Source organism: Camellia sinensis, chromosome 1 (genome assembly GCF_055761805.1).
Source record: "Camellia sinensis isolate YWXY chromosome 1, ASM5576180v1, whole genome shotgun sequence".
Taxonomy (NCBI): Eukaryota; Viridiplantae; Streptophyta; class Magnoliopsida; order Ericales; family Theaceae; genus Camellia; species Camellia sinensis.
The window spans coordinates 181,249,672-181,273,282 of record NC_138961.1 but is presented as its reverse complement, the minus strand read 5'-3'; the positions used below and the strand labels follow the sequence as shown (position 1 = coordinate 181,273,282).

General features: G+C 38.0%; 1 protein-coding gene across 2 annotated transcripts in view; it reads left to right on the top strand.

The window, feature by feature from the left end:
• Positions 1 to 23,611, top strand: part of HDA14 (histone deacetylase 14) — a 40,065-nt gene that overhangs the window by 6,494 nt on the left and 9,960 nt on the right. For both annotated transcript variants that reach the window (XM_028256101.2, XM_028256099.2), the window contains 2 exons: positions 4,391 to 4,465; positions 21,184 to 21,285. In XM_028256101.2, coding sequence (XP_028111902.2) covers positions 4,391 to 4,465; positions 21,184 to 21,285 — 177 coding nt within the window. The remainder of the gene's footprint in view (positions 1 to 4,390; positions 4,466 to 21,183; positions 21,286 to 23,611) is intronic.

Genomic DNA, 23,611 nt, shown 5'->3' with positions numbered 1-23,611 from the left:
TGACCGACCTCCTCGAGAACCAGACCGATCACCTCGACCCCCGGATGGAGTCCCATGAAGCTTCCAACACGTCTCACGAGTATGCCGCGGCTTCTTGCAATAATCACAGAAGACAGACTCCTTAGCAACAGACGGAGGAGGCAGGCTGAGGCCATCTCGAGGAGTAGATAGTAATGCGGAACGGTCAGTAGAGACAGGGGACATCATAGCAGATCGGCGACTCTCCTCATTTTGTACATAGGCAAATGCCTCTTGAAGTGAAGGAAGAGTGTCCATACTCAGAACTCGACCCCTAACTGGATCATACTCCACATTTAGGCCGGCCAAAAATTTAAAGACCCGTTCCCGTGCGATGAACTGCTTGTACCCGACAGAATCAGTAGGGCAAACGGGTTTATAGTCTTCCAGGTGGTCAAGGCGTTTCCAGCCGTTGGTGAGGAAAGTGAAGTACTGAAGAACAGTCTGCTCCCCCTGAAGTGAGCTCTCAATAGAGCGGCGCAACTCAAATGCCTGTGAAAAATTCCCTTTGCGGGAATAGGTAATAGCCACAGCCTCCCAAACGTCCTGGGCAGTCTTCATAGACAAGTAGCTCTCACCAAGTTATGGAACCATCGAATGGATAAGCCAACTCATAATCAAAGAGTTGGTAATCTCCCATTGGTCATAACCTGAGTCAGTGGTACTAGGTGCCTGTATCCTACCATCAACATACCCCATCTTCCCTCTAGTCTTCAAGAACATAGTCAAACTTTGAGACCATGCGAGGTAGTTCTGACCATTAAATAGAGAGGTGGTGATTTTCAGACTAGGGTTGGGGTTCTCAGTCATGGTAGTAGGTAGAATGAGACTCTCACTCTTTGGTGTTTGAGAAGAAGGGGACACACTGGTGGAATCTGTCATGGATACAATACTACCGAACTCGCAACAAAACTAGTGGCAATCACAATCCCAGAAGGTAGATAACAGGCACAATGATCACTATAAAGACATTAAGAAACCATTTTGTATTTTTTTTTTTTTTTTTTGTTTTGTTTTTTTTTTTCTCTTTTTTTTTTTGTTTTGTTTTTTTTTTTTTTTTTTTTTTTTGTGTTTTTGTTGTTGTTGTTGTTGTTGTTGTTTTTTTTTTTTTTTTTTATTATATATATATTGAGTTGTTTATGTATACATATATTTATATATAAATATAGATATTAAGCTAGATTTATCAGGATAGATTTATTATAATATAAATATAGATATTAGGCTAGATTTATCAGGATATATATAAATATAGATATTAGGCTAGATTTATTATAATATTAGGCTAGATTGATAGATATATCAGGATAGATATAGTTATATATACCTGGGTAGGAGATCAGAGGACGACGAGGGGGTGGAGACGAACGACGAAGGGGATGAGTGGGCTGATCGGGGAGGAGTGACGAAGACGACAGAGGACGACGAGGGCAATGAGCGACGAACCGCTGGAGGAGCTGAGATCGACGAGCTGCGGAGCTGATCGACGAGCTGAGGAGCTGAGATCGACGAGTGACGAAGCTGAGACGGAGACGAAGACGAAGCAGAATGATGACGGTGGCTGAAGATCGACCCAGCAGATGATCCAACTAGGTATGTTTTGAATCCTAACCCTAGAGGTGAAGCTCTGATACCATGAAGCTTGGGTAACCAGCTTAGGGTATGATAGAATATCACCCCCTATTTATAAATGAAGATTAGGGTTTACAAGAAACACAATTACAAGATGATCCCTGAGGGCACAAAATGATTACAGACCCTAGTGTAACTTTCGGCTAATATAATATGCTAACACTTTCGGCTAATATAATATGCTAACAGAAGATTTTGATTTTGATTCCTTGTTATTTGGGGTATTGAATTGTTGCGCCTGAAGACCTGGCTCTGACCAAGTCTTGAGACCTACTATCAAAGTTGATCAATCAGGGCTGCGGAAGTTTATAAATGTAACAGACTTTAAAGTCCTCACTCCAATGGTAACATGCCATATGATCATACAAAGCATATCTAGAAGTAAACTTACTAAACTGGAAGTCCGAATACGCATTGCTTACAACAGAATCTGTTAAATACGCAGTTATACCTCAAGAAGTTATAGAACACCACACAATTGATCCATGTTGTACAACCGCAATATAAAGGCTACAAGGAAAAGATCTTCTAGGTAGGGTCACTATGTCTCTTGTAATATGCTACCGAACAAAAAGTAAATGACATGTTGTCAGTTATTGTATGAAATGTGTTAAAAAGTCATTTTCCATGGTAATCGTTGCAAGTTTCTGCAGTTTTAAACAAGCAGTATTTCAAAAGGGGAGATATTTTCTTGCGTCATACATAGGGATCCAAAAGAGAATTAGTTTTTGTAATTGATAGAAAAGGCCTTTTTCACTTGCTGGTCAAATTTTAAATTGAAAACATGCTTAAGGTATTGCTTGTTAACTTGGTCTAAAATGAGGGCTCTTGTCAGATTCTATTTAGTTGGTCTTCCTTAATGATAAGCATAGTCTAATATTCTCTAGATTAAAGTGAACCTCTCTTTTAAGGATTCAAGTGCCTTTAATTTTTTTGAATCATACTCCACTATCTTTTTTTCTTAATCTTAACTTGGTTTAGTGTTTTAAGACTATTACCTTGGAAATGAGTCTTCTAATATATTTCCTTTTCTATAGGAGACTAGCATGCGCTTTTCTTGTTTTGTCCCAATTATGAAAACAAGAGAAAAAGAAAAAACGCACATTAGAAATATAACTATACATACATAACCATATTTTTTTTATCAGCATACATAACCATTATTTATTATACAATAGTGATTATTTTTTTTAATCTTTATTCACTGTCTAATTGATATGTTCTTCACAAACCAAATTATATATGCAATGATATATTGCTTTTATTTCTATTCAACTGATGGAATTACTTTTTCAGTGGTATATAGTTTCTCGTGATAGAGTTACCTCAAAGTTTTGGAGCAGTTTGGCGGAAGTTTTCAGATATTTATTCTGTGCCTAGGGCTTAGGTTTCAAATTTCTCTATTGCCATTTAAATGGCTGGCAGACACTGTATCATATTCATCACCAATTGAACTTTGCTGTGATTTCACCATTTTATCTAGTTACTGTTACAAGAGTGTTTCTTTCAGTGAATTGGTGTTCTTAACAACCCCAAAAGTAGTTATTATCCTATCTAAAACTGTTTATCAAAATATATAGCCACATAGATTCTTTTAAGAATTCTATTAGACTTAAACTTTATTACTCCCTCCGTCCCAAAATATTAGTCCCTTATTCCATTTTTCATTATCCCAAAATATTAGTCCCTCTTCTAAAATCAAGTACAAAAATAATGTAAATTTTCTATTTTGCCCTTCTTTTAAATTAAGAAACAATATAAAAAGTACAATTATGACATTGATATTCTCAAAAAATATACTATCAAAAGGGTAATTTCGGAAAATCAACTTTTTTCAAATGCAATAATTGTACTACCAAAAAAAGTTAGATTCCCCAAAAGGGACCATTATTTTGGGACGGAGGGAGTACTTATTTTGAAGAAGAGACATTTATCACTTATTGTTGTTAGGGAATCGGGGAGCCCACAAGCGCACAACAATATCGGCCCAATGCATTATGGAGAAACTTTAAAGTCCACAAATATCATATCAAGACCCAACATACATTTTTTAGAACTCGTACCCACTTAAAAGCTCAAGTCTATAAGTGGAGAGCCCATCTAATATATATTAAGACTTATCTCTTTTACTCTTTATCTGATGTGAGACTTTACCTTCACACATGCTCCAACATTTATCCCAAGCCACACAATAGCACATTATCACACTAAATGTTATTTTAACATCTAAGACATGAGCTAATGTTTTTTCACATTTTCATCCTTGTAAAATTTAGATACCAAATAATAGAAAGGTGGTTTTGATTAAAAGAAAAAAATGAAATCTTTGATGGAGAAAATAAATGAATATTAGTTGCATGGCAGTATGACTGCAGAATGTGAAACTGAAGTCTAAAGGGAAATGCTCTGTTTAAATCTTTTTGTTGGATTCAACCTTAATTATATTGTTGAATTCAAGCACCTAACTGGATTGCTTAATTGGAAGCTACATATAATGCATCATTTTATTCTTCTTGCTCAGTTCTTGATTTAAACTGATTTCCTGATTCTTAAGAAAACATACAAAATGGCATGGAAGTTTTTATCTTTTATTTTTTCTGGTAGTTATGTAAGATGATTAACTTGTATACTTCTGGATTTTTGACTTGTGAATTTACTTGTGGTATTTTTATGAATCTGAAGTTCTGTCTATTGGATACATTCTCTCTACATTAAAGTATTGGTTTTACATTGCTTACAGGAGTCACATCCAGAATCTAATTTTAGAGTTCCTGCAATTGTAAATGCTCTTGAAAAGATGGAGCTTACTCCAAAGGTATAAAACACAAGCTTAAATCTATGTGCTTTTTGTAATGGTGAAGTGTAAGAATTCTAGAATCTCGGATAGTGAGCATTTAAATTGATTTTTTCAAAGCAACTATGAGAATATGAAAAAGTTCAACCCTTTCATCACTCCTTTGACTCCATTGAATTTATTTTGAATGATAAATTCAATTGGAACATCCTTGTTCTAGTGAAGTGCTGAAAATTCAATCGCGTTCTCATTATTTTTTTTAAATGTTTTTTTGACTTCCTTGGCTTTAGAATCATGATCATTATGCTCAATCATGTTTTCTTCAGTTACAACAATTTTGGTTTTCATTTCTTCAATATCTTCAATGTTGATCTTGCTCTTTTGTAATTTCTTTAAGTTCCACAACTATTTCAAGCTTTTGCTCCTTGACATTAGTCTCCGCTAAAATAGCAACAGTCAAGCCATAGATGGAAGCTATCAATTCTTTAAAAGTTGTATTGATAGTATGCACTTCACTCTAAGAAGCTCATACACTTCAAAGAAGGTGGCATGTCATGTTGGATTCCTTTGTCAAGCATCAACACCACACAACACAACAGTCGTTAGACACTTCCCAACACTTAATCAAATACACGTTCAAACATGTCCTACTATTTTTAAAAATTTCTAAACTTATGCTTCAAACAATTAGGGAACACGTGTCCATCATTTATACTCACATGAAACACATTATAAGTTTAAATAGAATAACAATGATAAATATATATATATATATATAAATTTATACATATTCTTATCAGTTAGACTTTAAAAATTATTATCTTGGAATTAAATATTTATATATCACATATAATATAATTATTAGTTATTCTTATATCTAACATATTATAAATATATAGACTACATATTTTGCATGTCCCCCACGTGTCGTGTCCTACATATTTTGAAAATTTTCATGTTGCCTTGTTTGTGTCGGGTCACATGTCTATGTCCGTGCTTAGACTTCACTATTTAATGTCACAACATAGTCTTTTAACATTGCACATCTTTCTTAGTAGCCTCGTAATTTTTTGACGACGCTTTAAACTTTGAAATTTAATTCAGCGTTTGTGTACATTGTAATAAAGAAATAAATTTTATCAACCAAAAAAAAAAAGGAAGGAAACAAGATAGGAATCATAAGCTCTTATGCCAAACTGATGTAGGATAGCTTCAGGAAACGTAGCCTAAGGTTGCCTACAATTAGAATTTTGGTGGGCTTTGGTTGTAGAAAGCATCTAGAGTTATGGCTCTAAGATGGAGAAGAAGATTTATAGGGTTGAGAGATGAATGATTGTGGATGTGGTATTTGGTTTGATTTTAAAAGGTGCAACTTGCTGAATTTGCAGAATAGAGGCTATTAAAGGCCTGAATAGTGAGTAATTTAGGAATTGAAGGCCAATAGGTAGGAGAATGGGTTAGGGTTGATTTGTGCGTGGTTGGATAGGGTTTTGGGGCTTGAAAGTGTACTTTTTAAGGGCTGTTTGGGTTATTAGCTCAAAGAAGAAAAAAGAGTAGAAGGAGAAGAAGAAAGAGAGAAGGAAAGAGGTGCTTTGCCCTCACAAAGGTTAGGCAAATTCACACAAACATAATCTCATATTCTTGTAAATCAACTCTTTATTGAAAATAAAGAGAACATGCACATGCAAGACATTTTGTGCTTCTATAAGGACTAGGGCTCCAATTTAGAAAAATATTCTAGACCGACTAGGACTCCAAATAAAATTCATGCAACATTACTTGACCCAATTTATAACCCATGGATTATGACTAGTACTCGTTTGTCCTGCGTGGAGATCCAACATATTTGCTTTAGCTTAAGTTTGATTGTCTTTCTTTTTTGGGATATAATTCATAATTTTAGAGAATCAAGATTAGGGAATGATTGTAATATCATCCCCTTTTTATATTAATGAAGATTAATAATTACAAGGGAGCCCTAAGGTATAGAATAATTACAATTGAATAAAAACCCAACTTATAATATACTATTCTAACACTTTTCCTTAAATTGGTGCGAAGATATCTCTTATGCCCAGCTTGCCTAGGATGTCATGCAATGGCTTACTCCCAACTCCCTTGGTGAGGATGTCAGCAAGTTGCTTACTAGATTGCACAAATGGAGTACATATTGTGCCACTAGTGAGTTTCTCCTTAATGAAGTGGCAATCAATCTCAACATGCTTTGTCCTGTCATATTGAACTGGATTGTGAGCGATGTTGATGGCGGCCTTATTATCATAGTATAACTGCATGGAGTCCATCTGATTAATACCTAGATCACTCAGCAATAACTTGATCCATAAGAGCTCACACACCCCTTGTGCCATAGCTCTAAACTCAGCTTCTGCACTTGACCTGACAACTACATTATGTTTCTTACTCCTCCAAGTAACTAGGTTGCATCCAACAAAGGTGCAATACCCTGAAGTCGATCTCCTATCAGTTACTGATCCAACTCAATCAGTATCTGTATAGGCTTCCATACGAAGATGATCATGCTTTAAAAAATAAAGACCCTTACCAAGAGCAGACTTCAAGTACCTCAAATTCTTATGATAGCCTCAAAGTGAATCTGATGAGGAGCATGTATAAATTGGCTAACCACATTGATAGCAACAACAATATTAGGATTGGAGTGAGATAGGTAGATGAGCTTACCCACTAATCGCTGATAGCTCCCCCTATCAACAGTTGTTCCTCCTTCATCATCCCCCAATTTCTTATTGGGTTCCAATGGATTGTCACAGGCCTCGTAGCCAAGCATCCAAGTTGCTTTCAATAGGTCAAACACATACTTCCTCTGTGAGATAAATATCCCATCCTTGAAACGAGCAATTTTAATTCCCAGAAAATACTTCAAACTCCCAAGTCTTTGCTTTCAAGCTCATTTGCTAAATATTTCTTTGACAGAGATAATTCCTCACTATCATCGCTTATAAGAACTATGTCATCCACATAAACAATGAGCGATGTAGTCTTACCACGTGAGGATGTTTCACAAACAAGGTCTGATCTGCTTGACTCTGTTTGAAGCCATATTTAAGCATAGCTTGAGCGAATCTCTCAAACGAAGCCCTTGAAGACTGTTTGAGACCATATAATGACTTCTGAAACTGGTATACTTTACCCTTTGTCTGATGATCCTCAAAACCAGGAGGAATATCCATATATACCTCTTCTTCTACGTCACCATGGAGAAAGGCATTCTTTATATCAAACTGATGAAGTGGCCAATCTAGATTAGCTGCTAGAGAGAGAAGTATTCTGACTGAATTTATCTTAGCCACGGGTGCAAAGGTCTCCTAATAGTCAATGCCATATGCCTGAGTGAATCCTTTTGCCACAAGTCTAGCCTTGTAACGCTCAATAAAAACAGCCGCTTTCTATTTCACAGTATACACCCATTTGGATCCCACAAGTCGTTTGCCCTTAGGTAACTCAGTCAATTCCCAAGTGTCATTCTTTTTAAGTGCTTTCATTTTCTCAATCATGGCAAATTTCCACTCAGAGGTAGCAAGAGCATCCTGAAAATGGTTAGGAATGCTAACAGAGGAAATATTTGACACAAAAGCTCTATATGAGGACGACAAATGAGAGTAGGACACAAAATTTGAGATAGGATGTTGAGTACAAGATCTCACACCCTTTCTTTTAGAAATAAGAACATCAAGATCAGTGGACTCAAGAGATTCAAAGTTACCTAGACTCTCATCAGAAGCACGAGATGGCAGTGGGTGAGTAGAAATGGTCTCTTGTATCTAGTTAACTTTCTGCCTATCTTTGTCCCTGACATAAACTTGCCCTTCCCTATCCTTGGTGACATTGGGTTCTATAGTCCCGCTAAGAGGTGGTGGTGGTGCAAGAACAACTGGTTCTACCATAGGAATCACAAGAATCACTTCACACCAAGACTCCCCCTGAAGGGAGGATTGTGTCAGCAGAGAGAACAAGAAATAGGAGTGGGACTCAAAGAAGGTGACATCAATGAATACAAACCACTTACGAGAAGGAGGGTGATAACACTTATACCCCTTTTAAGCAGGAGAGTACCCAAGGAAAACACATTTGAGGGAGTGAGGGTCCAACTTACCACGAGTAGGAGAGTGATTGTGGACAAAAAAGACACAGCCAAATATTTTGGGAGGAATAAAAAACAAGGATGCGGAACCTAGGAGGACTTGAAGGGGAGCTTGTTTTTACAAGACCTGTGTAGGAAGATAATTAATAAGATGGGTAGTGGTGAGAACAGCGTCGCCCCAGTAGGACCGATGCACACTCATAGAAAAACACATGCATTGAGCTATGTCAAAAAGATGACGATTCTTTCGTTCCGCCACCCTATTTTGTTTAGGGGTATTGGTGCAAGAGGTCTGATGGATAATGACATGAGCAGAAAAATATTATCTTAACCCAAAATCTATGTATTCACCCCCATTATTAGAACAAAAGATTTTGACAATGGCCCCAAATTGAATACAAATCATCTTATGAAAATTGCGGGACACAGAGAAAATCTCACTCTTATCTTTCATGAGATATACCCAAGTAGTACGAGAAAAATCATTAATAAATGTAATAAACCATCGATGACCTTTCACAGACATAACACAAGATGGACCCTAGACATCAGAATGTATTAAGGAAAAAGGAACTAAATTTTTATTAAAATTGGGAGCCAAAGAAGCTCTGTGTTGTTTGCCAAGTTAACAAGATTCACAAATAAACTCAGACATAGTATTGTAGACAAAAACAGATGGAAATAAATGCTTAAGTAAATAAAAAGAAGGATGCCCAAGACGCCGATGCCACAACCATAAATCATCTGGAGTGGTAGGATTTGTGGTGGAAGAATGAGCAAGCTTGTCCAATTGATCTAGGAAGTAGAGACCATTTTCTACACTACCACTGTCAATCGTCTTCCTCATGACAAGGTCCTGAAAAAGATAATGATCAGGAAAAAAATGTCACATTAGAATTCAAATCCTTTGTAATACAACTCAAGGATAACAAGTTAACAGAAAAATTGGGAACATGGAGAACAGAAGATAGAGGTATGGTAGGAGTGACATGGACTAAACATTTCCCAAAAATAGAAGAAACAATACCATTTGCAATCCTAACTTTGTCTTGACCTAAAGAGGCTTATAGGCAGAGAAAAAGCCAAAAGATCCAGACATGATCTGAGGCACCAGAATCAATAATCTAGGGCAAAGACTTATGAGAAAAGAAAACACGAGGAGAAGAGATTAAGTTACTTGAGCGAGCAAACGACGAGGAACATGTACTGAGAGTAATAGAAGACCGGCGGTCCAGCAAGTGACGCACAACTTCTTCAAGCTCATGAGTAGTCATGCCAGAGAGACCATCAGAAGTTTGGCTAACGGAAGCGGAAGTAGAATCAATTGTATCAATGGCACTAGACTAATGAGCCCGTGGATAAGAGCCACGTCCTCTAGACTGGGTTGACCGACCTCCTCTAGAACCAAAGTGATCACCTCGACCCCCGAATGGAGTCCCATAAAGCTTCCAACATGTCTCACGAGTATGCCGCGGCTTGCGACAATAATCACAGACTACAGTCTCCTTGGCAACAGACGGAGGGATGGGAGTCCGGCTGAGGCCATCTCTAGGGGTAGACAGTAATGCTGAGCGGTCAGTAGAGACAGGTGACATCATAGCAGACCGGTGACTCTCCTCATTCCGTACATATGCGAATGCCTCCTGAACTGAAGGAAGAGTGTCCATACCTAAAAACCCGACTCCGAACCAGATCATACTCCACATTGAGACCTGATAGAAACTTGAAAACCTTTTCCTGTGTAATGAACTTCCTATACTCGACTGAATCAGCAATGCAAACAGGCTTGTAGTCCTGCAGGTGATCAAGGCATTTTCAGCCGTTGGTGAGGAAGGTGAAGTACTGAAGAATAGTTTGCTCCCCCTAAACAGAGCTCTCAATACAGTGGCGCAACTCAAATGCCTGTGAGAAATTCCCTTTGCGAGAATAGGTGGCAGCCACAGCATCCCAAATATCTTAGGCAGTCTCCATAGATAAGTAGCCCTCACCAATTTCTGGTACCATCGAATGAATAAGCCAACCCATATTCAAAGAGTTGGTAATCTCCCATTGGTCATAACCTGGGTCAATGGTCACTGGAGCTTGAACTCTGCCATTAACATAACCCATCTTCCCTTTACTCTTCAGAAAAATAGTTAGACTCTGTGACCAGGCAAGGCAATTCTAACCATTGAAAGGAGCGGTGGTGATTTTAAGGCTAGGATTCTGGGTGTCAAAAAACTACTATCTTAACCCACGAAATTGCACTAATCACAAAAAAATTAGGAGGATAGGATAAAGAGGACAAGCAAACTCAAACACAGGCCATTATGGGAGCATAAAACATTCAGATTAACAAGGCCATTAATGGACCCAAAGAATAAATTAAATTAAAGAGAAGAAACCGCCACCAATCAAAATTTGAGTCTAGGATAACACGATGATCAGGTGAGGAAGAGCAACTTGGTTTATCAGTGGCCCCAAAATTGTTTCTGGGGTGGTCTATCAGCGATGATCAAGAGCACGATCATGAACAGGGACTCACGAGCATGGGTTGAAGCCAGAGAGACCAAAAGGGGCCTTCGGTGAGGATTTCGACCAACCCAGGTGAGTTTCGAACCCTAGGGTGATCTTTGGTGTCGATTTCAACCAACCAGGGTGATGAGAACCCTAGACAGACATCAACCCACCACGAAAAAATCTGGGTCCTTCTCGACTTGAGCTGAAACCCCTTAGGGTGGAGTTGGCTTGAGCCGATAGAGAGAGAGGACTTGTCGGCTGCTGAAGTGGTGGTCGCTGGCTGCGTGGGTTGTCTCCGGTGGGTAACAGGAATTGTATGGGTAGATGGGTTTAGGTGTTAGGGTTAGGTTCTAATACCATGATAATTTTAGAGAATCAAAATTAGGGAATGATTGTGATATCATCCCCTTTTTATATTAATGAAGATTAATAATTACAAGGGAGCCCTAAGGTATAGAATAACTAAAAAAAAAAAAATAACCCAACTAATAATATACTATTCTAACAATAATTTGTTGTTATTTTAATTTATTAAAAAAAAAAACTTGCTGTTATTTTATATGTTCATATGCCATTTAGGCTACTTATTGGTATATAATATATTACATGTATATGTGCCCAATGTTTGGAAACTGAGACTGTCAACCAAACCGGAAAAGGGACCAGGTCAAGGGTCACCAGTTCAACAATCAAGTCAACCAAAATCGAACCATGACGTAATAATTATCTTATAAATATATTTAAATAGAAAAGATAGGTATTAAGATACTTTCTTTTCAATTATTTTTATATTTTAAGATTAGCTAAAAACATATTTACTAAATGTATATGTTTGTATAAAAATATTTACTGATTATTTGTAAAAAAAAAAAAAAAAAATTCACTTGTGCTTGAGGGAAAATGCATTGAAGTTAATTTATAATTTAAGTTTACGAAGTCTTAGGTCAAGTTTGGAAAGACTAAATAAGTGCACTTTTTGATTTTTTTTGTATTATGTGTAGAAAAAGTAGAGAGGAGATGTTGATTGATGTGATCCAAAAAAGATAAAAAGATGAAATAAGTGTACTTTTTTAGGTTAGCCAAACTTGGCCTTAATGGAGATCCATTGTAGTCTGGTGGTAAAGTGTTGTACTTCATGCATGAGGTGCTGTGTTCGAGCCACTCCAGATTGGTTTTTACAACATTCGGTCATCAGTGAGGTTGGCTACTGGTTCACCTGGGTAGCCGTTCAACTGTGTGGTTTTCCAGTTTAACAAAAATATACTGATTTTTAATCTAGAACGGGTTTTAGGGTGTATCCAGACTAGAACCTATACCTGCCCGCTCCGGTTAATAAACATTGTATGTGCCTATATCTTTATATTCTTTACTAGAAGTTTGGAACAAACAATTGAAAAAATCAGACCCATATTATTTCCCAACTGCTCTTTCTTCTCCTATGTTGACTGAAACCTTAAAGCCTAGCTCAAACATCTATGGATTATTTAGTTTGATTTTGACCCCAATAATTTCGCTTTCCTTATTCGATTTGCTAATTAGGGTTTGTAAGTTTAGAGAAGAGAAAGAAATAGGGAATGCGTGAGACCTCGTCTCCTTTTATATTAAGAATAAAGCATAATTACAGGAGTGGCATAAGGCATGAATTATGGGCCAGGCAAAGTTTTAAAAAGTGGCTGCAACCGTTACATAACGCTGTTACGTAACGGTTTTGGTGGTTACCGCCACCCGTTACGGCCGCTTTTGCAGTGTAATTGAGATTCACAGGTGTGTCGGCCGTAGCGGTCGTAACGGTGCTGTAACAGCCGTAACGGCTTATTACGCACCATTACGTAACAGTTTCAAACTGTTTCTTTTGAAAAAACACACAAAAAAAAAGCTAAAAATGGGAGAAGAGGGATAGAGAGAAGAGGGAAGATAAAGAGAGAAAATGGAGGAGTAAGAGATAGTGAGAGAGAAGAGGGAAGATGGAAAATGTGTTATTGATTTGTTGAAGCTGTAAGACCTATGCTATTCTATTCAGCTGCTATCACTCAACCTTTTTGTTTTTGTGTCTATCTATATATTGTTTGAAAATAATAATAATAATAATAATAGTAAGTGTGGTCATTATTTATTTGGCTTGGTTTAAATATATATTTATATATATTTAGGCTCTTATTTATTCTCTTACTTTTATCATTGTTTATCTTATATATAATAGTTAGTGATTGATTTTTTGTATAATATAAAGTCATTAATTATTAAAATAAAATGTAAAAAACTCAGTTTATAGTGATTTAAAAATATGAAATATATTAGATAATACTTAAAAATTTTCAAAAATTGATCAATATTTATTTTAAACTCAATAAATATGATCATGGAAAAAAAATATGCGTATCGGTAAGTTTTTTTCAAATTATGCAAAAAATAAAAAAATTTGCGGTTTCGGTTACCGCAACCGTTACGTTATGGCCTTTACACCCCACAACTACAACCGCGCTACCGCCACCGTTACAGCGACCGCAACCGCTTTTCAGAACCTTGGGGCCAGCCCATTACATTAATCAAGGAATAAAATTTCCTTATTCTAACACTCCCTCTCAAGCTGGTGTGAAGATATCTCTCATGCCCAGCTTATTGAGAATGTTATGAAATGGTTTGCTCCCTATTCCTTTGGTGAGAACATCTGTTAGTTGATCCCCAATTTTCACAAATGGAGTACATATGGTGTCGCTAGTGAGCTTTCCTTGATGAAGTGCCTATCAATCTCCACATGCTTGATTCTATTATATTGAACTGGGTTATGAGTTATGTTGATCGCTGCCTTGTTGTCACAGTACAATCTCATAGAATCGGTCTAATGGATCCCTAAGTCTCCCAACAATAGTCTAATCCATAGCAACTCACATACACCCTATGTCATAGCCCTGAATTTTGTCTCAGCACTAGACCTAGCAACTCCATTCTGTTTCTTACTTCGCCATGTGACAAGGTTGCCTCCAACAAATGTGTGATATCCAAAGGTTAATCATCTGTCAGTGACGGATCTAGCCCAATCCGCATCAATAAATGCTTCCACATCGAGATGTCCATGTTTCGAGAAATAGAGACCCTTTCTAGGAGAAGTCTTCAAGTATTTCAGAATTCTCATAATTGCCTCTAGACGAGAAGTTCTAGGTGCATGCATAAATTGGCTAACTATGCTTAATGCAATGGCAATATTTGGACTTGAGTGGGATAAGTATATAAGCTTGCCCACTAGCCTCTGGTATCTCCCCTTATCCACTGGTTCTACCCCTTGATCCTCACTTAGTTTCTAGCCCGGTTCTAGAGGCGTATCACATGGTCTACCCCCAAGCATTCTCGTTTCCTTTAGCAAGTCAAGTACATACTTCCTCTGGCATATGAAGATATCATCCTTGGACCTAGCTACTTCAATACCCAAGAAATACTTCAAATTACCCAAGTCTTCGATTTCAAATTCCTCGGCTAAGTATTCCTTCAATCGAGATATTTCCTCAATATCATCCCCTGTCAGAACAATATCGTCAACATAAACCATAAGAGCTGTAGTCTTACCATGAGGGGAGTGTTCACAAATAACATGTGATCTGCTTGACTTTGCTTGAACCCATATCTCAGCATAGCTTGAGCAAACCTTTCAAACCAAGCCCTAGGAGACTGCTTTAGCCCATAAAATGGCTTCCGGAGTCCGCACACTTTACCTTTGGACTTAGCATTCGCAAAATCAGGAGGAATATCCATATAGACCTCTTCTTCGAGGTCTCCATGAAGGAAGGCATTCTTCATATCAAACTGATGAAGTGGCCAATCCAAATTTACTGTAAGAGAGAGTAGTATTCTCACAGAGTTCATTTTAGCAATTGGTGCAAATGTCTCCTGGTAATCTACTCCATAAGTTTGAGTGAAGCCCTTAGTAACTAGTCTTACTTTGTACCGTTCTATGGATTCGTCTGCCTTGTGTTTTACAGTGTACACCCATTTACATCCAACTGGATTTTTTCCTTTAGGTAACTCTACTACCTCCCAAGTGTCATTCTTGTTAAGAGCTCGCATCTCCTCTATCATGGCATGTTTCCATTCAGGAATATAGAGAGCATCTTGAAAACTGTTAGGTAGACTCACAGAAGAAATCTTGGACAGAAAGGCTTTATATGAGGGAGACAGATTAGAATAAGAAACATGATTGGCAATAGGATATTGAGTACATGACCTAACCCCCTTTCTATTACCAATGGAAACATCAAGATCTGAAAACTCAGGAATAGAAGCATTAGAATTACCTGGACTCTCAGCAGAGGGGGTTGACTTTGGACACTCATCTAGAGAAGAAGTTGGCAGTAGAGGGAAGGAAGTAGTCTCTTGCATCCAGGTGACTTTCTATCTATCCTTGTCTATGGCATAAACTTTGTCTGTTTCCTTTTCCACAACAACAACGGGCTCATCATGCTCTATCTGTTCAACCACTGGCGGTAATGGAACAAGAATCTCTGCACATCAAGGTTCCCCCTGAAGGGATGACTGTGACACGGGGAAGGGTAGAAAGTAAGACTAAGGCCTCGTTTGGGAACAGGCTATTTTAGTAACTTTTTGACTTTTTACGAAAAGATGTGCAGAAAAGTAGAGAGGTGATGTGACTAGTTTTAGTTGGCTTTTTGGCTAAAATAGTCAGTCCCCAAACGAGGCCTAAGACTCAAAGAAGGTGATATCTATGGAGACAAACCATTTGTGAGTGGGAGGATGATAACACTTATAATCCTTTTGAGTGATAGAATAACTCACAAAGGGGGTGTTTGGTGTGGTTTATTGCAAGCTAAAAGCTAATAATCAAAAAGCTGTAAGCAAAAGTACCCCTTCTCCAACTTCTAAATAATCAGTTTTTCTCAGCTTATTTAACCTATTTTTGCCTAAAAAGCTGTTAAGCAGAAGCTGCACCAAATAGTCTAGCACAGATTCTCAAATTAAAACAAGCTGTAATCACCCCCTATAATCTACACCAAACACCCCCAAAATACACTTAAGAGACCGAGGATCCAATTTACCACGGGAGGGTGAATGATTATGGACAAAACAAACACAGCCAAAGGTCTTAGGGGGAATGGAGAATCCAAAAGTGGTGGACCTGGACAAAACTTGAAGAGAGGGGTTTGTTTGTGAAGAACTTCGGTAGGAAGACGATTAATCAAACAAGCTGCAGTGAGGACCGCTTCCCCTCCAATAAGATCGACGAACACGCATTTCAAAGGATAAACATCGGGCCACATCAAGGAGATGGCGATTTTTTCGTTCGGCAACACCATTTTGTTGAGGAGTATTAGTGCATAAAGTTTGATGAACAATGCCATGAGTGGTGAAATAACTGGCAAGACCAGAGTGAATATATTCCCCTCCCCCCCCATTATCAGAACGCAAAATTTTGACAACCGCTCCAAACTAAGTGCACACCATTTTATGAAAGTTTTGAAATACAGAAAACACTTCACTCTTATCTCTTATAAGATATATCCAAGTGGCCCTAGAATAGTCATCCATGAAAGTAACAAACTATTTTTGACCTTTTAAAGACACAAAACGTAAGGGATCCATACATCAGAATAAATCAAAGCAAAAGGAACTGAACTTTTATCAATAGAAGGAGCAAAAGAAGCTTTGTGTTGTTTTCCAAGTTGGTAGGACTCACACCGAAAATCAGACACATTATTTTTCTCAAAACCAGAAGGAAGTAAATGCTTAAGTAGTAGAAATGAGGGATATCCTAAATGACGGTGCCACAGCCAAAGGTCTTCCTTGGTGGATGGTAACTGAATAAATGAATGAACCAGCTCTGTCCGTATGATCCAGAATGTAGCGACTATGTTCCGCTCTACTACTGTTAATCCTCTTCTTCGTGATAAGGTCCTGAAAAAGACAATGATCAGGAAAAAAACATCACGCTACAATTCAAGTCACGAGTAATACAACTCAAAGATGAAAGATTAACACTAAAATTGAGAACATAGAGGACATAGGATAAAGGAAGGGAAGAGGTGGCATGAATTAAACCTTTCCCTGACATATACGAAATGGTACCATCAGCGATATGCACTTTTTCTTGACCTGAGGAGGGGTTATATTTTGAGAACAAATGAGATGAACTAGACATATGGTTTGAAGCACCAAAATCAATAATCCATGGCACAGTCGTATGAGATAGCAATGCACATAAGGAGGAAGCCATGTTACCTGAATTGGCAAAGAACGAAAAGGATGCACCTGTGGTGGAAGTGGAGGCTCGACGGTCTAGCAAGTGGTGAAGAGCAATCTCAAAATCTGAGGCAGATAACCCCGAAACATCAACAGCAGGTGAGACAAGTGGAGATGAAGATGGTGGCTTAACTGTGTCTAAAAGATGTGCCCGAGCATTGGCCCCTTGGCCTCTAGATTGACCAAACCGACCCCTTCGAGTACCAGGATGGTCTCCTCGGCCACCAAAAGGAGTCTCATGCAGCTGCCAACAAGTCTCTCTCATGTGTCCAGGTCTACGACAGTAGTCACAAAAAAGATTATCCTTCTCAGAGAAAGGACGAGAATCACGAATCACGAATCACACACTCTCCATCGCTAGGGGGTGCAGAAACCAAGGCCGAGCGATTAGTAGTGGTAGAAGGAAGCATAGCAGAGCAATGACTCTCCTCATTCTGCACAAAAACAAAGGCTTCCTGAAGAGAAGAAAGCACGCCCATGCCAAGTATTCTATTCCGAACTGGATCATACTCTACACCAGAGCTTGAAGACTTGCTCTTGTGCCACAAACTTCCAGTGACCAGCAGGATTAGTGGGACAGACAGGCTTGTAATCCTAAAGGTGATCAAGTCGCTTCCACCCATTACTAAGGAAGGTAAAATACTGAAGAATAGTCATCTCACCTTGTACCGACCTTTCAATGGAGTGACGTAACTTGAAAGTTTGGGAGAAGTTCCCCTTCCTAGAGTAAGTAGTAGCTACAGCCTTCTAAATATCCTGGGCAGTGTCCATAGACAAGTAGCTCTCGCTAATCTCGGGTACCATAGAATGTATCAACCAACCCATGATGAGAGAGTTGGTGATCTCCCATTAGTCACAACTTGTCTTCCCTTTGCTCTTCAAAAAAATAGTTAGACTCTGCGACCAGGCTAGATAATTCTAACTATTGAATAGAGAGGTGGTGATTTTTAGGCCAGGGTTGAGGTTATCAATCATAGTAGGAGGTATAATAGAACTCTCGCTCTTAGGTGGCTGAGAAGTAGTGGACTCATTAAGGGAATCTGCCATGGATACTCTTCTATGTAACTCTCAAACACAATGCCAATCCCAAACCTGGAAGATAATAATGGAAGGAAAGACATAACTACTACTATGAAAGCATAAAGAATTAAGAACTCATATAGATTTTTTGGTTTTGTTTTGTTTTTGTTTTTGTTTTTGTTTTATTTGAAGAAGAAGATAGAGACGAAGGAGAAGGAGAGAGAGGCGAAGACAGATACGAAGGAGAAGAAGACAAACAAAAAAGACAAAGGTTGGGTATGAACAACCAAGGGCTCAAGCCATTTGTAGGCACCAGTCGACTACCACAGGAGTGTCGACTGGAAGAGGGGACGACTGAAAGAGGTCTAAGGAGCCTCCTAGAGTGTCGACAGACCTATAGGGACAGACTAGGGCTGCCGATAGACCTAGAGGAGGACAGAGGAGGCTTCGGCTGCCCTGGTATGGAACCGGCTGACCTTCGGCTTAACTGGGTAAGGGCCGAAAGGCCAAGAGCTGCCTTTGGGTGGCCTGGATAGGGGTTGGCTGTCCCAGACAGGGGTTTGAGTGGCCTGGGCAGTCCTTCGGTGGAAGCAAGGTGACTGTGATTGGTATTAGGTTCCTCCTATTGTGGCTCTGATACCATATAAGTTTAGAGAAGAGAGAGAGATAGGGAATGTGTGAGACCTCATCCCCTTTTATATTAAGAATAAAGCATAATTACAGGAGTGCCATAAGGCATGAATTATGGGCCAGCTCATTACAGCCCATTACATCAATCAAGGAATACAATTTCTTTATTCTAACATAATTTCCTTATTCTAACTGGGTGTTCAAATTTGTTAGTGAAGCACATCAATAGATAAAAAAAAGTTAAGAATGAACTGAAGAAGAAATGAAATATAAACAAAGCAGAGAACAACAAAATTGAAGTAGGAAAACTAAAGCTAAGTTTCCCCTCTTATCTTGAACTGTCCATTACTGTACATGACATCTGCCTTAAGATATTCACTGTTTTCTGTAGTTGTAGACCACAGCCATGTACATCTATTTTGGGGAGGTGACTGGGGGTGGCACTTACACTCGCAGTCAAGACATTGCATCTTTACACCAGAGTCAATGCTTCTTTTTATTTTTTATTTTTATTTTCTTCTTCAAGGCTTTAAGGCATTCTGTGATCTGATTCCAACAACTGACAGCTCCAAATGCTTAAGCTGTTAGAGACTTGTGTAACTATTGGAGTAGGAAATTCTTTTGCTCAAATCTTCTCACGTGCTTGCTAATACATTATTCATTCATGTGGGCGGTCCATTTATGAGTGGCCAGACATGGAGAGTGTAGAAATATATTATAAATGCCTCACTCAAACTTTTTGGCACAGTTGGTGGCCAATACTTTATTTTGGGGAGTTGCTAAACTAGCACTTCATTTTTTAGTCTGCAAATTATAGGCTTCTCCTTCAATATTCCCTTCCTTCATTATGGTTCTTCTTGTCTGGCCATCACTGCCAATCCAAGAATTCTCATTATTTTCCTCTTCTTTTTTTTTTTTTTTCCTAGTAGTATTAATATTAAAAAAAAAGAACTATATGTGAGTTTGGCTCTTAGTAGCAGGAATCGTCTCAGATGGCGACGACTTCGAGGAAAAAGCGCGATTTTGCGCTTCTGAGGAAGGATCGCATCAGAATCGCGAATCTGAGGAGAGGGAAACGTGAATCTGATGCGGGAAGGGAGCACTATTGAGAGGGCAAGGAGAGTACCTGGTCGCTAGCTTCGATCCTCCGTTCGACGACTTCGATCTCGCCGTTTGACTTCCCCGTCGAAGCCCTAGTCTTCGTCCCTCTCTTCGAAGCCCTAGGTCTTCGTCTCTCTCTCTCTCTCGCTTCTCTCACCCTCGATCTCCTCTTCGTCTCTGTTGCGTCTCTTCTTCTCCCTCTCTCGATCTATGTTGCGTCTCTTCTTCTCCCTCTCTCTTTCTTCGTCTCTGTTCTCTCTGTCTCTCTCTTTCTTTCCCTCTCCGATTTCATTATTTTATATAATATAATTTATCATATATAATATATATATATATAATATAATATATATATATATAAAATATAATTTATAAATTATAAATTATAATATAATTTATCATAAACAATATAATTTTTATTTGTAAAATAAAAAATTATTTATTTTATTATATGTAATATAATTTTTATTTATTATTTATTTTTTTAACAATTATTTCTTAACTTTTTAACATATAATAAATTATCTAATTGTTTAAAAGAAATTTATTTAAATAATATATAATAAAAAAATCTTTAAAAATTTATAAAATAAAACATCTAATTTTTATTTATTATTTATTTTAACATAATTTATTATTCATTATAATAAATAAAATATAATTAATAAAAATAATACATAAGCGCTCCTAATTTACGACTCCTCTAAGTGGCCACGTTCCCCTGCTCCCGCTCCCGCTCCCGCTCCCGCTCCCGCTTCGTGCAACTAAGGTTTGGCTTTTCTGTCTTACCTAATGTTAGGAAAGTTTTGCGTGATTTTCTAACACTAAATAAGGAGAAAGAAAATGAATAAAAGAGTGAGAAAGAGAGGTCGAGGGGCAGTTTTGGTATAAAAAACTAGAAAGTAGAAAGTTCCTGTAGATGCTAGATGGTCACCTCTGTAGTTGTAAGCGGAAGTATCTGTGTGTGTTCGACAGAAAGCAGGGGAGCCATATAATATGAATTTTCTCAGTATTGAATTAAAAACATTTTGATCTGTTTTCAGCATACATAATACATTGTAATTTTTTTACATGAAACAATGTCTTAAACCCTTTTTTATTAACGATATTATAATATGTGGCTCAGTTCCGTGGATCAGAGATGATTGAACTACAAAATTTCAGACCTGCTTCTGTTGATGATGTTGCTAGTGTTCATGCAAGAGCTTACTTGTCAGGGCTTGAGAAGGTAAGGTTGTTTGAATTGGAACCACATGGCAATTCTATATTCTTTGTTGCATAGTTCTGCGCTCTCTCTCTACCTTTTTTACTTGTCTTTTTCTTTTTTAGAATGCTTATCGTTATAAGATATAATTTTTGGAACTTATGGAGAAGAAAGGTTTCCACTTCTTGTTCCTTGGATTATTACATTTGATAATGTCTTGTTGTTGTTGTCCAAGGAAGTCACAGTGCTCTCTATTATGCGTCATTTGATCTGTTATTGCGCTGCATTCTAATAGATGTCATTTAGTTTGATTATTTTTGGATGACATTTCCTCACTAGACGCATATGCTTCTCTTGATACCAAAGTGTAGGTATGGGGTTAAATTATAGATAAAAAGGCTTATCTCAGCAATTGGTTAATCTGGGAAGAACTTGTAGCTTGTGGTGGGATATCATATCAATGGTATGTGTTATATGTGTGGTTAAGAGAAGTGTATACAAACTATATTAAATTGAAGTTTTTTGCATGTTATGTACATTAACTCTGTATCTTCATCTAAAGTTTGTTTTTTATTTATTTATTTTTCAGGACATAAAAAATATCAGTATTTTTCTATCAACCATACTTTTGTAGCTGAAGAAACTCCAAATTGATGCTACATAAATTTTGATTTTATTCTTACCTGATGCTCATTCTTCAAGTATCTTGTAATTTTCATGCAAATATTCAATGGCAATATGAACAACTCAATGTGCTTCCACAACTATACCAAAATCTTTTAACTTCCTTTTTTCCCGGTATAGGATAAAACTTATTCGTTTTCAACTGAAAGTAAGATAGTTGTTGCTTTGATTATTTTATTTACACTTGAGAATAATCTGCAACCCCAGAATACTATGGAAAGGATGCTTCGGGAGAAAAAGAGATACTTGCAGCATAGGAAGAAGAAAAATAGTGATTAGAAAATATAAAAAAAAAAGAAGATCGTTGTGGGCAGAACCCCATTTGGTACTTGTTAAAATCCACCTACTCTCCACCTACTTCACCCACTTAAACCTACTCCACTAAACCTAACCCACTACACCACTACCACCTCACCTACTCCACTAAACCTAACCCACTACACCACTACCACCTCACCTACTCCACTAAACCTAACCCACTACACCACTACCACCTCCACTTCACCTACTCCTTACCTACTACACACTCACCCTCTTCTATATATAGGAATCATGAATCATTGTAATAGATCAATATAAATCAATCAATAATACAATTCTCTATTTTTCTCTTTATACATTAAATTTTCTACATGGTATCAGAGCAAGGTTAAGCACTTAGTATTTTTCACTTCACCGGCGGGCGGCAACCTCGCCTTGGCCGCCCGCCGGACCTCAACCTAATCTGCTAGAATTTTCTACACATACCTTGAAATTTCTTCGAGTCCACCACCACTGCCTCTCCTCTCACTGTTGTCCTCCCATACACCACCGTCTCGATCGTCTTCATCTACAATGTTGCAGTGAAGGATCTCAAGCGTGGTTTTGTTGCATCCAACTCGAAGGATGATCCAGCCAAGGAAGCTGCAAATTTCACCTCCCAGGTTATTATTATGAATCACCCGGGTCAGATTGGTAATGGGTATGCTCCAGTTCTTGACTGCCACACCTCCCACATTGCTGTCAAGTTTGCTGAGATTGATCGTCGATCTGGCAAGGAGATTAAGAAGGAGCCCAAGTTCTTCCGTGAACATGCTCTCCTTCCTTTTACTCTTGGAGTGAGGCAGATGATTTGCTGCTGTAACAAGATGGATGCAACCACTCCTAAGTACTCAAAAGCAAGGTATGATGAAATTGTGCAGGAAGTCTCTTCCTATCTGAAGAAGGTTGGTTACAACCCTGACAAAATTCCTTTTGTCCCCATCTCTGGTTTTGAGGGTGACAACATGATTGAGAGGTCCACCAACCTCGATATGATTACACAGCCCAAGAGGCCATCAGACAAGCCTCCTCTTCTCCACATTCTTGATAACACCAACAGCAACAGTTTGACGCATTTATTAGAGAAAAGGTCCAAAGGCAGCTCCTGTCAAAGCTGATGCTCAGCAGGCTGTACCACTTATTGAAGTGTCAGCACTATCCTTGCACATGGGGGGCACCCACTCATTTCTTTATTGTTTTCTTTTACTCACCCATGTGACCCACGATGCAACCTATACTTTTTCTTTTCTTCACACTATTGTTCCCCACTTTCTTTATTATATATATATATATATATATCTCTTTTTATTATATTATATTAAAATAAAAAATAAAAAATAAAAAAATCTTCATCTCTCCTCCGTTT